Source organism: Crassostrea angulata, chromosome 10 (genome assembly GCF_025612915.1).
Source record: "Crassostrea angulata isolate pt1a10 chromosome 10, ASM2561291v2, whole genome shotgun sequence".
NCBI lineage: Eukaryota > Metazoa > Mollusca > Bivalvia > Ostreida > Ostreidae > Magallana > Magallana angulata.
This window is the reverse complement of record NC_069120.1, coordinates 29,975,552-29,998,275: the sequence shown is the minus strand read 5'-3', so window position 1 is coordinate 29,998,275 and position 22,724 is coordinate 29,975,552. Positions and strand designations below refer to the sequence as shown.

General features: G+C 33.2%; 3 protein-coding genes across 7 annotated transcripts in view; all 3 read right to left on the bottom strand.

The window, feature by feature from the left end:
• Positions 1-114: 114 nt before the first annotated feature.
• LOC128165927 (uncharacterized) lies at positions 115-1,134 on the bottom strand. The gene is made up of 2 exons (XM_052830864.1): positions 986-1,134; positions 115-781 (listed from the first exon to the last, which is right to left on the bottom strand). Exons 1-2 carry the CDS (start codon positions 1,132-1,134, stop codon positions 115-117), a joined length of 816 nt encoding a protein of 271 aa, XP_052686824.1.
• A 998-nt stretch (positions 1,135-2,132) lies between these two features.
• On the bottom strand, positions 2,133-3,283 carry LOC128167743 (allatostatin-A receptor-like). Its single transcript, XM_052833635.1, has one exon. It carries the CDS (start codon positions 3,262-3,264, stop codon positions 2,182-2,184), a length of 1,083 nt encoding a protein of 360 aa, XP_052689595.1. The 5' UTR covers positions 3,265-3,283; the 3' UTR covers positions 2,133-2,181.
• An 8,088-nt stretch (positions 3,284-11,371) lies between these two features.
• The window catches only part of LOC128166590 (allatostatin-A receptor-like), a 44,729-nt gene continuing 33,376 nt past the window's right edge, over positions 11,372-22,724 (bottom strand). For 3 of the 5 annotated variants that reach the window (XM_052831862.1, XM_052831861.1, XM_052831863.1), the window contains one exon: positions 11,372-13,130. In XM_052831862.1, coding sequence (XP_052687822.1) covers positions 11,943-13,130 — 1,188 coding nt within the window. In that variant the 3' untranslated portion in view covers positions 11,372-11,942. Of the gene's footprint in view, positions 13,131-15,833; positions 17,043-22,724 lie in introns of all 5 variants that reach the window. The other 2 variants (XM_052831859.1, XM_052831860.1) reach the window with 1 other exon arrangement.

The following is a 22,724-nucleotide window of genomic DNA, read 5'->3' as shown; positions in this document are numbered from 1 at the left end:
ATCCACATTCTTGTCCATTTAAGACTAAATTTGATAGAAATTCATTTTTCTGTTCATTTGATAATTCATCCTCCCTCAGCTCTTCAGGTCTTGGATCAGAGTTTAGGATATTTTTCACTGAGGTTTTTTTTGACGCTTAAGAGTTTTTTTCATGGACTTGTATTCCTTGTTGAAAATCGTCTCAGGATTCTTTTTTTTTCTTCTACCTTTGTTCCACTGAAGTAGTTTGTCTGTGCATGTAGGCAAGTCAGTCCCAAATTCAATCGTGTAGTCTTCCAATGCAAACAACAGAGCTGCAACATGAGAACATCTACCCATGCCAGAAGCAGAGCAAGTACATGTTCCCTCTAATATTGATCCAGATGATTCGGATAATGTTACTGTACAGTTGTAGGAATGTTGTGAGTAGGAAGCCAACACTGATGCTTTGACAAAATAGTGTCCTTTACAACTGACATCATGTATGTTTTTCACATGACCACTCCTAAAGAGATTCATACCCTTAGTAAATGGTTTGCTAGTATGTACATCATCTTCACAGTCATCATCAGAGCTGTTTGAGTCACACTCTACTGATGCTACTGATTCTACAAGGTAATAGTAGATATACCCATGATTAAAATGTTTTGGTATAGATACAGATGGAAACTTCTTCCAGCCTTGAATTGGAACATAGGGAACTTGGGATTCAGCAGGCGTTGGATTCTTTTTAAGATTCAGCCATTTACCATCGTCAACTTTCAGATCAATTTTCACGTTGTTGTTTACAGCATTCTGACATCTGTATAATATTATAAAAATCGTTAATTTTACTGGCCAAAAGGTCAAAACATGTGTTTTTGTAGATGCAATCATGTATCCATTTAACTGACACGAAACATTACTGAGATTATTTTTTTAAATATTTCATTGTTTACGTTATTGTTTCATTCGTAATAGCCATGACTTGTGTTGTTTACATAAAACGTAATCAGACTTTGGTTACCTTTCTATTAAATCCGGTCGTTTTCCAGAAGTAGGAAGACCCCGACATTTCAACCACCTTTTTAACTGAATATTTGTGTGTTCCTCTACAGAGGCGTGAACAAACTTTGAACCGGGAACGTCCTCCTCTAATAACAAATTGGCCGCCATCGTAACTTTTGTCCGAACCGACCGTAGCGCCTCTAGCGAGAAACTTATTTTAATTTATGCGCATAAATTATGACGTAAATGTCTATCGATGCTATTATATCTGACTTATAAGACCTGTATAAAATATGGGTATATAATCTGGGACAATTGCAATGATGAGGAATCACCTTTTTTTAGAAGATATTCAAGTTGCAGCTGCTAGGATTATTACAGGTCCAAGAATTAATTCCTCCAGATCAAATTTGTATTATGAATTAGGATGGGATAAGTTATCATAAAGAAAGAAGGCCTTAAATTAATCTTGTTTTATAAGATGGTTAATGGTATGGTGCCAGATTACTTACTAAAACTTTTAGAATCGTGTATTCCACCGAAAAATACTTCTTCCTTGAGAAATCACGATGGTCTAACTTTTGTCATTACTCAAGCCAGAAGTACATCTTACTTAAAAAGTTTTATACCATCTACAATTAAGCTTTGGAATGAACTACCTTTGGACATCAGAAGTCTCCCATCATTGTTTTCTTTTCAAATTCAATTAGGAAACGATATTTTAAAACTCCAAATAAACTTTATAATTTTGGGAATACCAGAAGAAAATATAATTCATTGTCAAAAGAGAGTTAGCTAAATTTATCATAACTACAGCTATTTATCAAATACATTTACGCAAAAGTAGTATGCTTATGCTTTTACTGTAATATTTAAGTTTTTTATTATTTGGATTTTTTGATTTCTTTTTTCCACAAACCGGTTTTTGATTTTCTGTTTTATTCATCTGAATATATAATTTTATGCTACATCATACTATTTTATAGCAAAACTGTATAATTTCGTTTGTCATTTAAATCTTACACTTTATATTTATTACCTTTCACCTTATGGAAAAAGCTTGCATAGGCATTGCCTGCTGCCTAATCCATTTATGTAAATATCTATATTTGCATAATACAATATGTCAACAACAAATCAACTCAAATGTTTCAACTTTATTTTCATTTACATGTATGCATCTATATAAAAAAAGAGTGCTTTCCTTTTCTTAACTTACACAATATCTGTGATTTTAGTATCATTGATTTCTTTATTACAGTTAATTTTAACGGTTTTCAATCCTCCTCCTCTGGGTTGATCCTTTTTAATGCAAGTCCAACTCCTGGAGTTTGATAAACAACTTCGAAATTTTTTTTGAAATTTCTCGGACAGGAAAACATATAAGATTGGATTTATACAGCTGTTTATATATGCAAGACAATTGGCGAACATCATTACTGCAGTAAACCCTATCGTTGCTTCAAAATCTATGAAGTTCTTAATAATCAGAATAGCATGGATCGGTAGCCAGCATAAGGCAAATGCAATCACAAAACTGATGATCATCCGAGTCGCCTGTCGCTTGGCCCGCATGCTTCTCCGGTGTCGTCGCAAGGACAAAGGGGTTCTAAGGCGTAGATGTTTGACAAGAGATCCGTACAACGTACAAATAAGAGTCAGTGGAAAAGCATAGCCAAAGATAAAGAAACAGCCGTAGAACACCTTTAATACACGTTTGTTGTAAAGACCGGCTAGATTGAGGCATGCTGACCGGTCAAAGCCCTCCCATTGGTACCTGATAACTCCGAATTGCAAAAGAACAGGAATATTACCACAAATGATTATTGCCCATGTTGCATACACCATGAGGAAAGTGTTTCGCCGGGTTCTTATTTTTTTGGTTGCCATAGGGTGCACAACAGCGAGGCATCTATCTAAAGACAAAAGCACCAGTGTCCAAACGCTGGCATATGCACAGACATGTGTGGTGAAGTTTACAACTTTACACCAGATATTTCCGAAAGGCCAATCCGACATTGCATAGTGGACTGCCGTGTATGGAACACACGAAAGTACAAATAGCAAGTCAGCAAGTGCAAGGAAAAATATCAGAATGTTGGTTGGTTGGTTCAGTTTTTCTTTGAACGAGATCCAATATATGACCATCGTGTTTCCTATCATTCCAAAAAGTACCAACAGTCCAAAAATGACTGGAATGAAATACTTTACAAAGTTTTCGAAATCCAGATATGCACTGATGTCGAGTCCGCTCTCTTCCTGATGGATTGTTCCGTTCTGATACGAGACGTTCAACATCTTTTTTTTTTTTGGTTGGTCAGGGCAACTTTAAATAAAGAATTCTATTTAATAAAAACATGTTTTTTTTAAAGATTTAATGCATTCGATTGCGTAAAATCAAAGCGATACATTGATAACAACAATTTGCTTACCTGATGAGATGACAAATGAACGCTTTCTCCGCCAGTTGTATTTATATATATAAATATGCGATAAAATAATTTACAAGTGTCTACCCATACTCGCAATACTTTCTTGCGATTGCTTATCAAAACTAACCAATCATAGCATTTCATTTGCAATGTATATACATGTAAATTTAATACGTGTAATACCGCACTTGTTGAATGAACATTTTAAAACCAAGACATTGTAATAGCATTGTAATAGCGGATTTCACTACTCCAAATGAAATTTTTACATATAGCAATAAAGAACACGAAATCGAATGTCATAACGGATATAATACCATGTTGTTTTTATGTACTATTGTATCACTTAACTAAGTTTTTAATTTTTTTATTTGAAATTTTAATGAAATATACATAAAAATGTTCGGTTTTACAAGTCGAGTCAAAAACATTTTATTTATATTTACCGATTTGTTTGTATGAAACCAAATGTTGACTCTTGATATGTAATATATCTAAGTATACATGTAATAACTAAATATCAAAATGCTTTTATACATATAAAGTGCTCATAGTATGTGCCCCTGAATGGCTCTTAATATATTGTTCTCAAGATATTCGTAAAATATTTTGTCGAAAAATTCTTTGCAATGTCCATGGATCTACAAGCGAATTATGTACTCTCGCGATCTTTCAATGATAGTTTTTGCGATAAATCTAATATATTTTTTTTGAATAGTAAAAAAAATCCTTTCCGGTTTACGGTTTTCCGGTTTACGACCGATGCTTTTACGAGGGATGGATGGCCGTGGTGATTTTTTTTTTTAGACCTTTTTAAATATTCATAAGACAGGAGCGCTGTCTATAAATATAGTTATCAAACAAATTTTAAAGCGCTAAAATATTTGAATTTTTTCCATTACGAAATAATAGTTTATGAACAAAATTATTATAATTAAAATTTCAAGATAGAATATGGGTAATTTGTTGACCATCCAGCCTCCTTTACAATTTTTGACTGTACAAGTAGAAATTTACATCATTCTGTAAAATGTGTTGACCCTCTGTGATATATGTAGATTATAAATAAATATAAATATTTCAGAGGGAAATGCATTACCTGTTATATCCTTTAGCACTGCATTTTAAGTCACATCCTTACTTGTTGTATTTTCTTAAAAGCTAAATGATGCAAAAGAAAGCTACTCGGGAGTGATGATGCAACGATAATCCTAGTACACCACGAAAGATAACTCGTGCAATATTTGTCTATCAGCCCTGATACATGTGTTTTGGACTAGGTGAGACAGGTGTTTAGAGCTAGGGCTCTACCGCCCTCACGACTGAGTTCACTCTTTCTTGTCCTGTAACTAAGGGGGTGTATCGCCTTCAAATATATGAAAATATGTGTTCATAAGGCCTAAAATTTTGAATAAAGTGTATTTAATCCGTGGTTTTGAGTTTAATTCTACTTAAATATACCCATCTGATTAATTTTTCTCACTTCAATGGATTCTTATAATGATTTTTTGAAATTCCGCCAAATGTAATGAGTATCTAAATCAGGGAGGTAACCCCGGTAACAATTGTTTATTTGGAACAAGAAAACATGGTTGACTTAGAAAATGATGTTGTTCTTGAAAATACTGGTACAAGTTGAGACAATAATGCAGCCAACGGAAATTTTGAGGAAGGATCTCGTTTCCTGCAAGTCGTTAGAATTCGTAATAAAACAACACAAACACTGCAAGAAAAACTGAAAGTAACGTTAAAATTCTTTACAACTGGTTTTCAGAAGTTTGTTAAGAAGCTAGAAAATGTGCGAAATTCCGCCACCTGAATTGAATATGTACCATGCAAGGTTTTTCTTGTCAGTAAGAAGACGTGGCGGTTCCGAATACGAACCAGAGACTCTGAGAGGATATTTCGGGAGCTTCGCTCGTCACCTTCGTGAACAAGGCTATTGGCACAACATTGTTGAATCAATGGTTTTCTCATCGAAGGGAAGTCCTCATGTCAAAACGTAAACAGTTGAAGTCTGAGGGAAAAGGAAACAGAAAACGCAAAACGGGGACCCTTGCACAAGACGACTTCATTAAATAGAGAGAATCTGCCAGTTAGGATGAGGTAAGTCAGTGCAAATTTTTGTCGTTTTGTTTTTGGGTTCATTATACGCCAGTCCACCGTTTTATCGCTGAAAAGCGTGTCGGTAGAAAATAGCCCGTTTTACACACACACCCACATACAGGAGCATAAGCAAAAGGTATACATGTGAATCTTCACAATGTACATGTAGCAGTGGGCGATAACCTGACGGCAGTTGGCAGATAGAAGTTTTCTGTTGCATATTAAATTCCTTGAATGAAAAACAAATTCACTGTGTCTTAAGACTAAGATTGTGAACTCATAGACATTGTAAAATGCTTTTCAAGAGCAATATAAGAAAATACATGTAGTAGCAAGTCCACATACCGTACGCTCCCTCGGGTAACGTAACTTAAAAAACACTCGGAAATTTTTGTTCAAAGTGCTTTATATTTGGGACCAAGTCAACGCACTTTGAACAATTGTTTTTTAAGAGTGCGTATTAATTGTACATCAACATAGTTATCATCAAGATACTTGACGCACTTTGAAAAAAATATGTATAAATCACAAAATATGGACTTAGTTCCTAACTTATTTTATATTTAATCAGATAAAGTGTTCATATTTCTTTGTAAACCCTTTTTTCTATGGTCTAGCATCATCGGGAACGGGCAGGTGACAACCAAAGATACCGCCAAATTCTGATATATTATTTAAATTCAACAGAGTTTAGGCAAAAGCAAGATGACAAATCAATAGCTTCACCCGTGTATAATGCAAAATCTGAAGGTTTCTAAGCATTAATCTACTTCTCAAATTCAAGTCAAATAAATTATTTTGATATAAAAACTATATCATGTTCAGCCGTTTAAGCAATACGCACATTTTAGCATTTATGTTAAAAATATATCATACAGGTATGTATTTATTTGATATACTCTGTCATCATGTTTGTTCATAAGCTTATTAATGACATTTAAATATAGGTCAGCTATTGTTTTGATAAAATCGATCATTCCCTAACAATCTCACAAGTTCCCTCTTCAATACCCCATCCAGCTTGTACATTTTAGATTCATGAGAATGAAGCAAAACCCGACTTTGCTGGAATATTCATGGAAATATTAAAAGAAAAAACTCTGTATAGGCACACTAAACAATAGGGCAAATGCATCATGGGCTTGTTAAGAAAAGGAATGTCATTTAATTTCGCCCCCCCCCACCCTCCGAGGTTGATCGGGTATATCCAACCAGCAAAATATGCATCAATTGAATACATTTTTACTAATGGCGACCAAATACTTTCAGGGTAAATTTTAAGTCCGATTTATAGCTCCCAATAGAATATTTAATAAAAAAAAATAATCAGTTTTTAAATATTATGCATACTCTAAAGCAACTTTATTCGTTACGAAATTATCTCCTTTTGTTTTTGTATTGGTGTTTCTTAAATTTTCGTCTACCCTTGCGTAGGACTATTTCCTTCGACCGTTGCGTAGGTATATACCAGTTGATTTAGTTGATTTTCGACCGAGGCTTTTTTGTTGCAATGTCTTCTAATACATTTACTGTTATAATACATGTACCTAAACGCTAAAAAATTGAGGCCAAAAATTTTTAAGTCCGATTTATAGCTCCCAATAGAATATTAAATAAAAAAAATAATCAGTTTTTAAATATTATGCATACTCTAAAGCAACTTTATTCGTTACGAAATTATCTCCTTTTGTATTTGTATTGGTGTTTCTTAAATTTTCGTGTACCCTTGCGTAGGACTATTTCCTTCGACCGTTGCGTAGGTATATACCAGTTGATTTAGTTGATTTTCGACCGAGGCTTTTTTGTTGCAATGTCTTCTAATACATTTACTGTTATAATACATGTACCTAAACGCTAAAAAATTGAGGCCAAAAAACACTGTTTATTAACATTTAATCGTACAATTGCTGAAAATAACATAAATATAGGTAATAATGAATCATGATTTAAGTATTATTAGGGGATCAGAGAATGATTCACTATTTGTTAAATGAAACTGGGTATTTTGTTTAGCTAGAATTGCTAAAATATCGGAATTTGTCGTTAAAACGATCTATCTGTTAGCGAACAATGTTTGGACACTGCCTATGCACATTATTTAGAATTATTATTTAGAATATTAAATAAAAAAATAATCATGCACGACAAATATGATTTTGTAGGTAAATTATCACTTTTCCATTGCGTTTATAAACATCACTTTATTATGTAATGGAAGTCATGCTGATTTCCTACGTGCGTGTAAAGGTAGGTAAAAGCAAATATAACGCAAAAAAGTATGAATGGCTATAAATTAATCGGTAGATGAAAATATGTACGAATAAGTTTGTTTAACATGTTATCAAGACTTAGTATGGAACGGCATCGCTGCTTTATAGCATAAAACTACAGCTACACTATGTCAAATTATCATTACATTATGTCAAAGTCCATTACGTGGTGGGAATATATCTTAAATTTTTATCAAATCGTTATAATTTAATTTTGGTTGTAACGCGCTTTCTGATTGGCTAAAAAATTATTTTATATCGTATAAAGAATGTTGCCTACGTCATAGTAAGACTAACGTCAAAAACGTATCAATACGCCTGACGTTATGTTTGAATTTTGTACAATTTTACGTCATTTTAAAGGTCAAATGACCGTTTATATCTACAATGAAGAGTAAAAAAAATTAAATTATAAGCAATGAATTCAATATTTATTAGTTTTATACGATATAAAATGGTTTGAAACAGTTTACGCCTTTTTATAAACCGCTTCGCGGTTTATATAAAGCGTAAACTGCCCCAAACCATTTTATATCGTATAAAACAAATAAATATTGAATTCATTCCTTAAATAACGTGATCTCAAAAGCACGTTAGGTGAAGTAAACATGCCTTTACATGATGTCAACTTTATGTTGTGATGTAAATTCATACTTACGTTAACGTTATGGCAACTTTGTACAACCAAAGGTCAATACATCATGACATTATTTCGACACTGTCAACATTTTATTACGTGCCATCAATGTATCCCTACATTATATCAAGACCGCAGTACATATCGCGATTCTATCCTTACATTATGTCAACATTTTGTAATATGTTATCAATATATCATTACATTTTATCAAGACTTTAATACATGATGTTAACACATCCTTTTATGATGTTAACACTTTATCACTTTATGTCAAAAGTACATTACTTGATGCGAAAATATCTTGACGTTTTGTCTAAATTTTATTACGTGATGTGAATACATCTTTACATTAGGCCAATTCTCTATTCCGTGATGAATACGCACCATCACTTTAAGTCGAAACATCATTCCGTTATACAAACACGAAATTCTTGGCCTTTATATAAATTCAAAATTTACAACATAACACATACATAGAAACGGTACGCCGATTTACCCAAATGGAACCAGAAAAACCACAACAGTAGATACTATAGTAAGAAGCAGTGATTTAACCATACTAGAATGAAAATATTTACAAGCCTACGTATGCTCCTCTGAAAGCTGTAATGAACTTAGTTGCTGCCAATTTAATTTCCCGAGAGTGAATGAACATCTTCATATTTAAACATTGAATAGTATAATTATATAGTTTAGATAGACCAAGGTTACAAGAATAAGACTTAAAATGCAAGTCTTCTCGTGCCCATCGGCCCTTGAATACTTAAAATGAAATTCATGGAAAATCTAAAATTAACCCTTATAAAGATATTATATTTATATGCCATAGTTATTATTACAATCAAGAACTAACTCGGACGTTTTGAAGATCCATAACCTGTTTTTTTCATGTACATTGTAGCTTTAAATACGCTTGACCAATTTATTTTATGTAAACTCCAAAAAACGGTCATCTTCTCAACTGCATCTTCGAAAATCGAATTGTGTGTCAATAAAAAATGAGCAATAGTGTGTAGTTTGTCCTGATATTAAGACACACAAATGTATCCTCTCAATATAATCGTCTACGTAGCTATTTTTGTATCAACAACACATTCCCATACTTGTGGTGTTTACTACCCGGATGGTTGCCTAACGTCATAACCTTTTGCTTTAAAAACAGGTGATGCTTTATTAAATACACCTACTTCGGGACATAACTATGTTTGTTACTTCCACTCGCTTCCACGCTTCAGTAACCTAGTTCTTAAGATTTTCCTGTGTAATATTCTAAATCACTATACCACCTAAAATTGACTTAACGTAGATTTTGTCGCAGATTTAAATTTAAAATAAAGGAAAACACACACGTGTGTAGTTAATAGACTGCAAATCACGTTAACTGTCAAGAAGATAATCCTGACGACGCGATGAAAATATTTTTAAATTCGAATCATTAGTAACATTGTATAAATAGTGCCTGTTTGGGGGGGGGGGGGGGTAACAGTTGAAATTGACACCCCGAGGAAACCATTGTCAACCGACGCGAAGCGGAGGTTGACAATGGTTTCCTCGGGGTGTCAATTTCAACTGTTATCCTCCCAAACAGGCACTATTTATTTTATTATACTGAATGTCTTAATAATAGAGAATTTTTAACTGCTTTTATATAGAAATGACGTGAATTGTACGCCGAACCGTAAGCGCATAATTTACGCGCATGTAATAATTCGTTGTGTTACCCGTTGCTAAGTGTGTTTCTAACGCTGAGGGTAATAGAACGGATTGTCAACTGTGTTTTAACCAATCAGATTTCAGTATTTAACATGAAAGTATAATAATATCAACTGTTTCCTCGTTTTAATCAATGAAAACAAAAGAGCATTGGCAACTTTGTGCTTGTCAACAAAACCATGTAACTTATTGTTCGTGTCGTTAGCCATTGTTAGTGCTCTAAATATTCAGTTTACTGGCTTAGTATGTATATATTAGATCCTACACTTTATATATGCTAGTGTATATATAATTTTATTTATATATATATATATATATATATATATATATATATATATATATATATATATATATATATATATATATATAAAAGAGAGAGAGAGAGAGTGCTCAAACACTATATTTTCGATATCGAAGATAAATATTGATATTGGTCAACAATCTGGTCATATACATACAGTAGTCTGCTTTCTTTGATTACACATTGTTGACGTCGGGTAAGGGAAGAGACGATTGCTTACAGCTTGTAAATATCGTAGAATCGTGTTTATTGCTGGAAACTGGCTTGTTTAGAATACATTCTCCCTTTATTGTCCATGAATATGAAAGAAATTTATATATGCAGATGTCAGAACTGTTTAACAACTGCAGGTTTTGACCAACATAGTTTGTTGTGTCCACCAGTTTTATTTATAATTGTTCGTAAGCAGACATATTAAATCGAAGAGTCTTTATTTGACAGGTACTTGTAATCAAATGCAGACTCCCATCCTTATGGATCATCTGGGGTGTAACGTTCAAGGTTATTTCATGTTAATTGAAAAATTGTTCTTTTAATAAATTTGGCAAATAAGAATGCCAATTGATATTTTACGAATGATAAGTTATTGACAGCCTTGGTGTTTCATTGATGTGACTGTTTAACAATCCAATTCCTATAGGTAATAATTGATCGTGCATAATAAGTTTTTGTAAACAAAAAGATGCAGTGTCTACAAATTATACCATTGAATGATATTTATATTTCTGAGGTCTTAATAAAAAGTAAATTATATAAGCCTTTAAGGTCAAACGCGACCTACATGTATCTTCCATTATTCTTTAAAAAAAAAAAAACTTTTGTGAAGATTTCCGCTTTGATTCCATAATCATATTTCATGTTACCTGATAGCTTTCTAGTTTGACATATACATGTAGTTTCAATGGAAAAAATATAGATTAAGTATAACTTTATTTATTATAAGCATCAAATTGCATTCTGCCTGCTATTAAAAGGAAAATCCAAAATATTCCAATATCAAAAAAAAGCCTGGTAATATACCATGAACTTTTTGTCATTGACAGTTTTAAATGCAAATATAGCAATTAAATAATCTTTCTACGAAGCTATCTAAAATTGAGGTACGTCTCGTGTGTCTTTAACAGATATAACGCTGCTCAACTTAATTTTATTCTCCCTTGTTTGGGAAGGAAATTAATGCGTCGTCATTAAAATCGGAAATTTAGGTCCAGTAGTTTATTCACTTATTACAAGGAAAGCATAAATTACAAAGTTTACGAGATAAAAGATACTTAACAACACAAAAGATATTTCAGTGACAATTTTAGCAGCAAACTAAACTCAATGGAAAACAACACAAAAGTCACATGTAAATGATACATGTGTTGTCAATGGTATACTAGTATATATTTATACCCATAATGCACCAAATGCACTTTCAACCATCTTAATGGATTGCCACAGTATAAGTACGAAAATGTCTGCATGGCGAATTTTTTTTTTCGAAAACACTGTTACAGCGTAGGTCGTGCATGTTACAATTCAGTGAGCGCTTTCAGTTCAATACATTCACCAACATTGCAATTTTTGTCTTTGCCATTTTCACTTTTACTTTTTGAACTGCCATTGTTAAGCAACGTATCTCTGGTTTCCATTCCTCTGACGTTTGTTTTCTCGTGTGCGTATTTGCTACAAGGTTCTGGTAGACAGCAAAGTAATCGACGAAAACTTCGTCTGAAATTTTCAGACAAAAACGCATACAAAATGGGATTGACACAACTGTTCATGTATGCTAAGCAGTTGGCGGCCATATTAATAGAAGAAGTCTTAGTAGTGAGTTCATAGTCGGGGTGAAAATTTTGAACCAAAAAGATCACTTGAATAGGAAGCCAACACAGAGCAAATATCAGAACTACGATGACAACCATTTTAGTGACCCTCTTTTTGGCTCTGATGCTGTCGGCTCGCTGACTACCCCCCGGTACAACACCATAAAGAAGTCGCTTCAATAGGAACCCGTACAGTAGGCAAATCAGCATCAGCGGTATCATGTATCCAAACGCGAAGAAACACACGTAGAAGACTTTTTGCTTCATTTTATTTCTCATACCATCAAGATTCAAGCATGCCGATCGCTGAAAACCCATCCAGTTGTAGTGAACTACGCCATATTGTAAGAAAATGGGCACATTTCCGCAACAGATGAAGGTCCAAGTAATGTATACGAGAAGATAAGTATTACGTCGGTTGCGCAGGCGCATCGATGGTATCGGATGTACGACTGCTAAGTATCTATCGAGGGAAAGCAATACCAAAGTCCAGACACTAGCGTACGCAGAGACATGCATCAAATAGTGCGCAATTTTGCACCAGATGGCACCAAACGGCCAGATCCACATTGCGTAGCTGGCTGCCGTAAACGGAACACAAAAGATGATAAAGAATAAGTCCGCCACGGCCAAACTGACGATCAGAATGTTGGTGGTATTTTGCATTTGTTTGTAAGACCAAACAACAAATATGACTAAGATATTTCCTACGAATCCCAGGATGACTATCAATCCAAATATCATGGGTATGATGATTTGCACAAGATGTTCAAACCTTAAAAAAGCTTCCATGTTCAAGTACTCGTCCGTACGGTTGCACAAAGTCAGATTTTCACAAGATGTGTTTGGATACATGGTTGTGAAATTAGATAGGTTTCCAACAATGTTACTCATCTGAAAAGAGAATTTATGAACAATATGTAGCAATTTTTTAGCATATGTGATCTAGCTTAATGTAAGTAATATTCGCTCAATTCTGTGTCATTAAAATATCCAAAATAGTTTGCTTATAACATTAATGTTATATGATGTTCCAACAAACCTCCACCGAAAAAAACACCTTAAAACACAACAAAAAACAACGAAACGTTTCTGTCATGCAATCAATTTTTTGGAACTTGATTTAAAAAGTCTATATGATTGATGCATACAACATTTAAATATTGTATGCCACAAATCAAACATTTTTAAATCTTAATACACGTATGCTTATTTTGATCAGACAATAAACTACGTGTATATTGTTTTGCCGATTCGAGAAGAAAAACTTTTTATCATTTTTATAATATTTCTTTAAGTCTGAGAGTTAAGAAGTAAAGCACCAGGTAAATGTTCAAGAATACAAAACTTGCCTAACAAAATTTGCAAGTCAAATTACCCCATTATTTGTGTACTATACATTGTACTTACCAACATGTATAATGCAAATTGTGCTGATTTTAAAGTTTATGGTCTAAACAGTCAGTCGTCCCCAGTTATGAAAAGCCGTGGTTTAAAGGGGCATGGTCACGATTTTGGTCAAAAATTATTATTCCGATTTTTATATTTACAATGCTTCAGAAAGGCATTTTTAATAGGCAACCGAAATTTGAGTGTCATTTGTTGAGTTATAAGCAAGTTACAGAGCTTGAAATTCTTTGTTATGTAAACAAAGCGTTTGTTTACATTTTGAACGTTGACGTAAAAATTTCAGTTTTAAACCTAAAACGAATGTATTAAACGTTAAGAACTGTTTATCTATGCTTAACATAAATGAAAAGATGGACAAATAAACTGGAAAAAGATTTTTTACTGGTATATTGAACCTATGTAAACAAAAACAGGGCACGAGCCTTGTTTTCATGACAAAGAATTGTGAGCCCAGTATCTTGCTTATAACTCTACGAGTGACTCTCAAATTTTATTTGATCATTAGAAATGCATTCTAAAGCATTGTAAATAGTAAAAACATAAAAATAGAATTTGACCACAATCGTGACCATGCCCTTTTAAAGTCTGAACGTATACTTTTGGAAAAGTTTGACCTAAATTAGACTTTGTACACTCATACATGTAAATAAGTCTTAATTAAGTCTGACTTTATATGTCCACTCATAAGTCAATCTGACTTTGTCCACTCATAAATAATTAAGTCTTAATTAAGTCTGACTTTCTACACTTTTTATAAATCATTCTTTAAGTGAATAAAGTCAACTTTTTACATTCATAAATCCATCTGAATTCTGACTGTGTACTCTCATATCAGTCTTAGAAAAGCCTGACTTTGTAAACTCGTGATATGGTTATAGACATCTGTAAACTCGTGATATGGTTATAGATCTCTGTAAACTCGTGATATGGTTATAGAAACCTATTACTTACGAGGCTTAGATCTAAAAACCAAAGATTGTTAACTTGTCTTCTATGACAAATTTTGTGAAGCAGCTTTAGTAACATTTGAACATAAACCATTTTATAAGCACGCATAAGATTTAATTAAAATGCTGTCACAATGTTCACTTTAACTTTCCAGTGATAGTTTAGAAAGGTTAATATTTTTTTTTCAAGAGTCCAGTCAAGAGACAATTTAGATTCGTCTCCATTGTTCTGGCAATGTAGACGAATCTTTTATGAATATAAACCTTAGCTTTACCTTAACATAATATTTGACGTTCCAGATCATCTGATTTAGCAAAAACCGTAAATTGAAATGATATTGTTTTATAAAATAATATGTTATTGATGGTTTATTTTGTTCAATGAAGAAGTTTCTAGTAGTTATATAATGACATGGTTAGAAGATAAACAGTCTTTCTTTGGTTCAATGTTAAAACGAACATAATAAATAAATCATAATATGAAACTGTACAATTCATCTTTTATCCCTTGATAACAGTACATCGACTCAATTTGACTGCCATGTCATAATAGTATTGTGGCATTCCTATTTAATGTATCAAATTATCACAGAATACCGTATCATATAAAATACTCGCATGCTCCTTAACTTGAGGACCCTTTCCAGATTAAATACTTGAGAATTGTAACTTCGAGGTTATTTGTACATAGAATTAGAATGATCTGCCTTATGATCCTAACATAATGAACTGCGATTTACAATGATCATTAGTTGAAATCAATTAAATATTCAAAACCTTATTTTGGATCCGTTTATAAAAAAATGAATTGAGCATTTGTTTGCATGTTTTGTTTGTTTTTATTTAGTAGGCGAGCGAAATGCAGCTTTGTTTATTAGCGACTGAAAATACCCTTCCCTTTTGTTTCAAATCATTAACATATCAAACGGAACATGTACAAATTTGAAAAATATCATGCATGTTTTTCACTCCAAAATATATTTTTAAAGCTGTATAAAAGAAAGTCCTTAACAATCCGTAAAATTTGTTACAAATTTCACAAACTGTGAACTACATAAACCTACGTAACATGCATTTTCAGTCATTTGCATGCATAAAGAATATTCATTGAAAAAAAATCCAACTTATTGAACTTCGTTTTCATCCAATCCTTTTTTTTCCCTTTTGTACTTTTGAATTACTGTTTCGATTTGAAAGTTGATTTACTAATATCATAAATAAAACAAATTGATTTACCTACCCTGTGTATTACATATTGTTATAACGGTTCTCATTTCAAGCTCATTCTCCGAATTACTATTAGAATCCTTTCCATTCTCCGTTATTTTCAAAGTGTTGTTTAACAAACATTCTTTTGAGGTCACATCTAAAGGTTTAGTAGCATTGTTTAACAAAGTATCTTTTTGGTCTTTTTCGTGACCTCTGGCATGAGTTCGCTCGTATTCAAATTTGTTATTCCTCTCACGTTTACAGCACAACAGATTTTTGAAACTCCTTCGAAAGTTTTCCGAGAGAAATGCGTATAAAATAGGGTTCATACAGCTATTCATATATGCAATGCAATTGGCAGTCATCATAAAAGATGTGTTAACAATGCTTGCTTCATAGTCTGGACCTAAATACTGAATCATAAAGGAAATATGAATAGGAAGCCAACATATTGCAAATACAACAACCACTATAATAATCATGCGCGTGACGCGCTTTTTACTTCGGATACTCTCGGCTCTTTGGCTTCCCCCTGGCACCACACCGTATAAAAGACGTTTTAGCAGGAATCCATATAAAACACAAGTAATTAGAAGTGGGATGACGTAGCCGAAAGCAAAAAAGCAGGCATGAAACAATGGCAATGTGTCTTTCTCTGGATTAATACAACTAGATCTGTTTGCCCCACTGTATTCGTATTCGTGCATATGATACTGCAAGAGCAAGCGAATATGCCCGACACTAAAAATGAACCAAGTCAAGACAATGAGAATACATGCGTTGCGAGTATTTCGAAATCTCATCGAAGAAATAGGATGAACCACTGCCAAATATCGGTCAAACGACATTAACACAAGCGTCCAGACACTTGCATATGCGCAAACATACATGAGATAGTTTACGATTTTACACCAAATATCACCGAACGGCCATATAGGCAATGCATATAAAGTAGCCGTGAAAGGCACACAAAAAATTATAAAGAACAGATCTGCGAATGCCAGACTGACGATAAGAATGTTGGTTGTGTTCTGCATTTGTTTGTACGAGAACACGACAATGATGACGAGAAGGTTTCCCACTAGTCCTAGGAAGACGATCAATCCAAAGATGGTGGGAATGATGATGCGGACTAAGCTCTCGAAAAGCAAGGCACTGGTGTCCGGCCCGGTGATGTTTGAAGCGTTCTGAGTAAAACTTGCGTTATAAATTGCATCCATTTTTTAAAATAACGACCCACCTAAAAAAACAAATGTTTTGCGTTTATCATTTACGCAAATTGTAGAGTCCGACATTTAACTTTTTATGTTAAAGGTATGATACGATTTCAATATGCGCCTGTGCAACATGAATCTATGGTCTTGTAAAACAAGAAACAGGTATTTAACAGGGATACATGGGTGCTGAGGGTCAAAACTTTCAAAACTACTAGTGTTTTTTCTTTAAAAGGTCAAGTGCGCCACACCCAACCCCAACACACAAACTTATCCCTTTTTAGTGTATATTGCTAGTGTCTATGTGTAATAGGAAACGAGACTAAATGCGTTAATCAATGACATTGATTTTTATCATTGAATTTCTTCAAAGTTTAAGAAAATACCAGACATAAAGTCTTTGTTAAAATTTGCTTTAGTCAGAGCAACAAGTTTCTAACCAAAATGACATGATTTAAGTTCAACATTTCCAAACTGAAATGTTTTTAATACTTAAACATTTCAGTTTGAAAATGTTGAACTTGAAGACATTTTGGTGAGAAACTTGTTGCTTTGACTACGTTAAAACATTTCAGTTTGGAAATGATGAACTTAAATCAAGACATTTTGGTGGGAACCTTTTTTCTTTGACTACAGCAAATCTAAACAAAGACTTTATATGTGGTATTTTCTTGGATTTTTCATAAGGATGTGCCCTGTAGAAATCGATCTGCATTCGCTGTGAACGGACTATTTTTTTTAGTATGCATGCATGATGCTCGTGTTTGGAAGTGTTACCATGAACATTATTTTGTGGGAACAATAAAAGAGAAATGTCGGACTCGACGGATAGTGGTATTGAAAAGCATATAATTATGTTTAAAGAATTGAAACAATATAGCTATTAACAAGTAAAAAGTGGTTTGAATATGCAGAACAGTTTATTTCGAGAGAATCGTGGCGTAATTGCGAAACAAAATATGCGGTAGATACATTGTATATATAGACGGTTAAGGAAAACCCTTCAGAGAGCTAACTCTTTCTCTCTCTCTCTCTCTCTCTGATATTAAATATTTTGGCCAGTAACACTTCTGCACACATAACTAAATTAAATAATCAAAACATCAAAATAGATTACTGCTTAATTAAACTATTTTGCAGCAATAAACTTTAGACCTTGAACAGGATAATTTTTATCTACTTGATCTATTAATTCAATCACTCTTAATGAGGAACAACATTAACTTAATCATAATAAATGAGAAATGTTGATTACTCATGACGTCATACATAACTACATAGTTTAGATAACGCAGTGGGTCCCCGTAGCATTGTCTAAAGCAGTTTGCCTAAGACAGCAAGAGAATCAATAGAGGCGTTCTTTTTTGTTGACTGTTGAGATAATTCGGAAGTATTATGAAAAATGTGAAGATCTTATTAACTCGCGGCTGTGAGGTTGACGGGGCGCAAAGTGGAGTGAATTTGGTTTGGCAGACAAATTGTCTGCGGAGATTTAAAATGAGCGGAGATTGAAGATTAAATCTATATTACAACTGTTCGAATTTTCATCTCGGATTGTGAATTCTGAACGATTATGAAGACTTAGACTCCTACTGTTGTCTGAAGCCTTCTTGAATGTAGTTTCTGGGGTTCTTTTTCCTAGTTAGCTCTTTATCTTACAAAAATGTATTATATTACTACAAAATTAAAGTGCAAATACACTAAAATTTAGTGGATGGCAGGAATTGCTTAATATTTTAAAATTTTGTAATATTTGGAATATTCATTGCTCTCCGGGTATGTTATTGCAAGGTGGTTGCCTCTTCATTTACATGTAATTTTGTTGTTGTAATTGTATAAAATGTAATTAAAAGTTTTATTATTGCTAAAATAAAAATTTGGATTTAAAACCAAGTTTTATGTGTAGCTTTATATTTAAAGTGTTTCAAACAAAACCGAAAATCATTTCCATTTATAGCGATGCAGGGTAACGGATGTTGGTGAAAATATTTATTCTTCTTTGTGTGCTTAGATTTCTAAACGCACATAAATGTGTACGTAAACATGTATTTGTTAAAAGCTTTTTCATTATAAACTACATTCAAAAGAAAACTCAAGGATTCTGTGTATTGCAACGGGAGGCAAAGAATTGGATCTCAATTTATCAGAATTCCTTAAGATTTTTCCCAATTTCAACTAAAGTTGGTGTTAAAATTGAGAGGACGTCATTAGTAGCACTGTACATAACTCATATTTGAACCTGAAATTGAACTGTTATTATATATTAATGATGGAAGCAGTTGGGCGATTAGAAATTTGTTGATTTGCAAACCGACACGGGCCTCTATTTGGCCAAAGGACCTACATTGTAGTTATTGATTTTACTGACCTTGTTTAAGTTTACATCATGGTAGCACTACAAAATCTCACCTTTGCTACGCCAATACTTGCAACAACAACAAAAAAATTGGCGACGTTTAAAACGACCAGGGAGGGAATGCTATAATTACTAAATAAATACAGTTATTAAACGCAAGAAATATTAGGTAGTTTAGCAAGAAACTTGTTTACGGTAGTCGGTTTTTCTGGTCCAAGCGGGAAAATGTATTGAGGCAAAGATCAAATGTGAAATCGTGCTAATCTCTACTGACAGACGACAGGGTTAAGCAAGAAGAATGAAGTTATGTTATCAAGTGTATTTCCCGTCATTTTCTACCGAATTCTAATCAATTGACGTCACACCTTGTCATAAACACAGTAAACGTAGCATGGTCTTTTGTAAGAACTTTGTAAAAATATGTTTCTCTCTCAACCACAGCCATGCTGTCTGCTGAATCTTCTCCCGGGTCCCATGTTTTGGATTTCAAAACCCTATAATACTACTCTGTTTCAATTATGATGTTTAACTTACATGACTTTGGTTATTTTGAATCTGTTCTTTACAATGTACAATTGGTGAACACACAACCAGGGATAATAGATTTACGTTGTCATTTCAGCTGAACCTATCAGCTGTGGATCTATCAGCTGTGGATTACCAGTAGTGGTCACTATTACTGAAATCTAATTTTTTACGGAATTGTCATAGAGTGCAGCGTTTCCCTCTTAAAATTGCGAAAACAATTCCGATTGAAAAAAAAAATCCTAAATCTAATGCCCGCTGAAAAAAACGAAACACTTGAAGAACATATTATTAAAAAAAAGTTAGAGAATGTAAATTTAACACTTACATTAAAATAATTTGCCCTACATAAACATCTTGTCAGAAAAGTCAGTTGAGCAACTTTTTCCACGTGTTTGAAAATTATGTAACAACCTATAGAAAATCATTCAATTTGATGCTTAGAAACACTGCAAATCATTAAGTTTTTAAATGAAAATGATTAACTGAAGGAACTTTAAACTATATTAAACTGATACATGTAGTACCCTGAGGTTTATGGCCGAGAACTATGAACGATTTCGTGGCTCTGTGATGAAAATGTCGATGTTCGCAAAGAGCTATGATATTAAGGTTGAAAGTATAGCATGCATTGATACAATTAATCAAGAACCCATCAGACAGTAGAAACGAGAGAGAAACAATGCCAAGAAGGGACAGAGAGAGAAGCAAGCACGTGAGGCTATGATTTGCTACAAAATGAATATTAAATTTACAGAGCTGGATTTTCATTCAGGCATAAATGTCCAGGGTTGGGAAAGGGAATGATGATTATACACTCTAACTTCATATATTTACAGTTTTCAGTTTCTGTGATAACACTAAGAATCTATTTTGTATTTACAATCCAATAAATTCAATCGTGTGGGCGCAAGCTTGATTTGCATAATTAAAAGAAAGGGAAATCACTTATATATGTTAATTTTCTAATATTTAATCGTACAATTGCTAACGAATATTTATTAATACAAGCAATAAGGAATCATTCTTTGAAATTTATGAGGTGATGAGTGTGTTCAAATCTATCAAACTGATTCTCACCAAAACTATCACCTCATAATACTCAAAGAATTATTCCTTAACTAGACTGCAATAGCATTTTTCTCTCTCTAAAAACTGCGATATGCGTCACTTTAAGGTACATTAAGGATTGACCAGGGTTACATAGAGGACACGGCGATGACTCTTAACTTAAATAGTTTTTGATAATTAGTTTTTTTCGAATATCAACATGAAAACGGTTTTGTTTATCACTGTTGATGAGATTTTCTTAGAGATTGTTTTTCATTAGTCATTGTATTGTACACTTTCAGAGCAAAAAAGATGGTCACGGAATATTATGGAGAAAAATAGTGTATATCAGACGAACATTCAACAATGCAAGATATATGTGTGTTACAATCTTCTAAAAAAAAAAATTATATTTTAAATACACGTTATTTAAGAAATAAAGCTAAAATGCTTGTCAATAACCAGGTGGGTCTAATATGTCGAATGTTTTTTTCAAGAATCGAAAGAAATGATTATTTTGCTGTTACAGTACTTGTATGTGTTGTGTTTTGATGGGTTTTTTTTGGTTTGTTTGTTGATAGTTTTGTAGTTTGCTGTAGAGTGATATGCATCCCTCTTTCAATCACAAAAACATTCTTGAAAGTCCACAATTTATTCTCTGAACTAACTTCATTGTCAATGAGAAAAAAAATTTTGATCAATGATCTATAACAATTCATGTATATTTAAATCTATCCAGTATTTAATCCTTTATTTCTCGAGAAAACGATTTTAATTCATAGTTCTATAGAAACTGAATGACCGAAATCAACGTGATCGATTTCTAACCAGTTTATCCTTCAACAACCTAAAAAAATCACGGAGTGCAAGAAATAATCATGATTATGTCAGACTCAAAAAAGTCGCCATCAAATAAGATCTGACCAAAACGCGCAACAAATTAACATGCGAAGCACGCCAATAGGTAAATACCGGGAAAGCGAAATCCCCATTCATTTGGAATGGGAAGATTTACGCAATCGGCCATAACAACCGTACAAGTACATAATTCTGAAACCAAACGACATTAACAACTTGATTGTCACCTTTGGCGCAGCACCTCAAAATGACGGTTAAGTGACCTCTTAGATGTACACACATTTATACATGCACATACCAATATATAAATAGTGCCTGTTTGGGAGGGTAACAGTTGAAATTGACACCCCGAGGAAACCATTGTTAGTCGACGCGAAGCACCTCTCCTGTTTTTCTTACCTAAGAAATTGATTTTTATAAGTCATTTTGCTTCTTTCCCAATCTTATTGTACACGTTGTCAACTATTTGTACCTGACATTGATAAACTCAATAAATATTGTTAAAACTAAAACTAACAATAATTGGATATTGCTTCTATCTAACCTACTGATGTAATTTAACAGTAATTCGGTTACTTTTACTTACTTTTTATGATTAATTCAATAATTTGTTAAAATAGAGATAAAAATATGAACAATAACACTTTCTTGGTAAACTTCTTAACACTGACCAATACGTGACCTCTAAGCAATCTCATTGTTTACTTGGTACTGCTGATTTGGTGAAAAAAAAATTAACAATCCGCCGACGTACTTTTATGCAATGTCGCTAACTTCATATCCTGCATGAATTGCCACAGACGCATTTAATTGTTTAAACAATTTTACGATAGATGTTTGAAAAAGTTGCTAAACATTGCTCGTTATTAGTTAGACAATGATTTCATATTTGAGAATCCTGCACATGATGTTAATGTTG

Bases quoted from the DNA above. Each gene is read 5' to 3' on its own strand.
- LOC128165927 (XM_052830864.1), bottom strand. From the start codon at position 1,134: ATGGCGGCCAATTTGTTATTAGAGGAGGACGTTCCCGGTTCAAAGTTT. The intron at 782-985 runs GTAACCAAAGTC...AATATTATACAG, and splicing joins CGACCGGATTTAATAGAAAG to ATGTCAGAATGCTGTAAACA.
- LOC128167743 (XM_052833635.1), bottom strand. From the start codon at position 3,264: ATGTTGAACGTCTCGTATCAGAACGGAACAATCCATCAGGAAGAGAGC.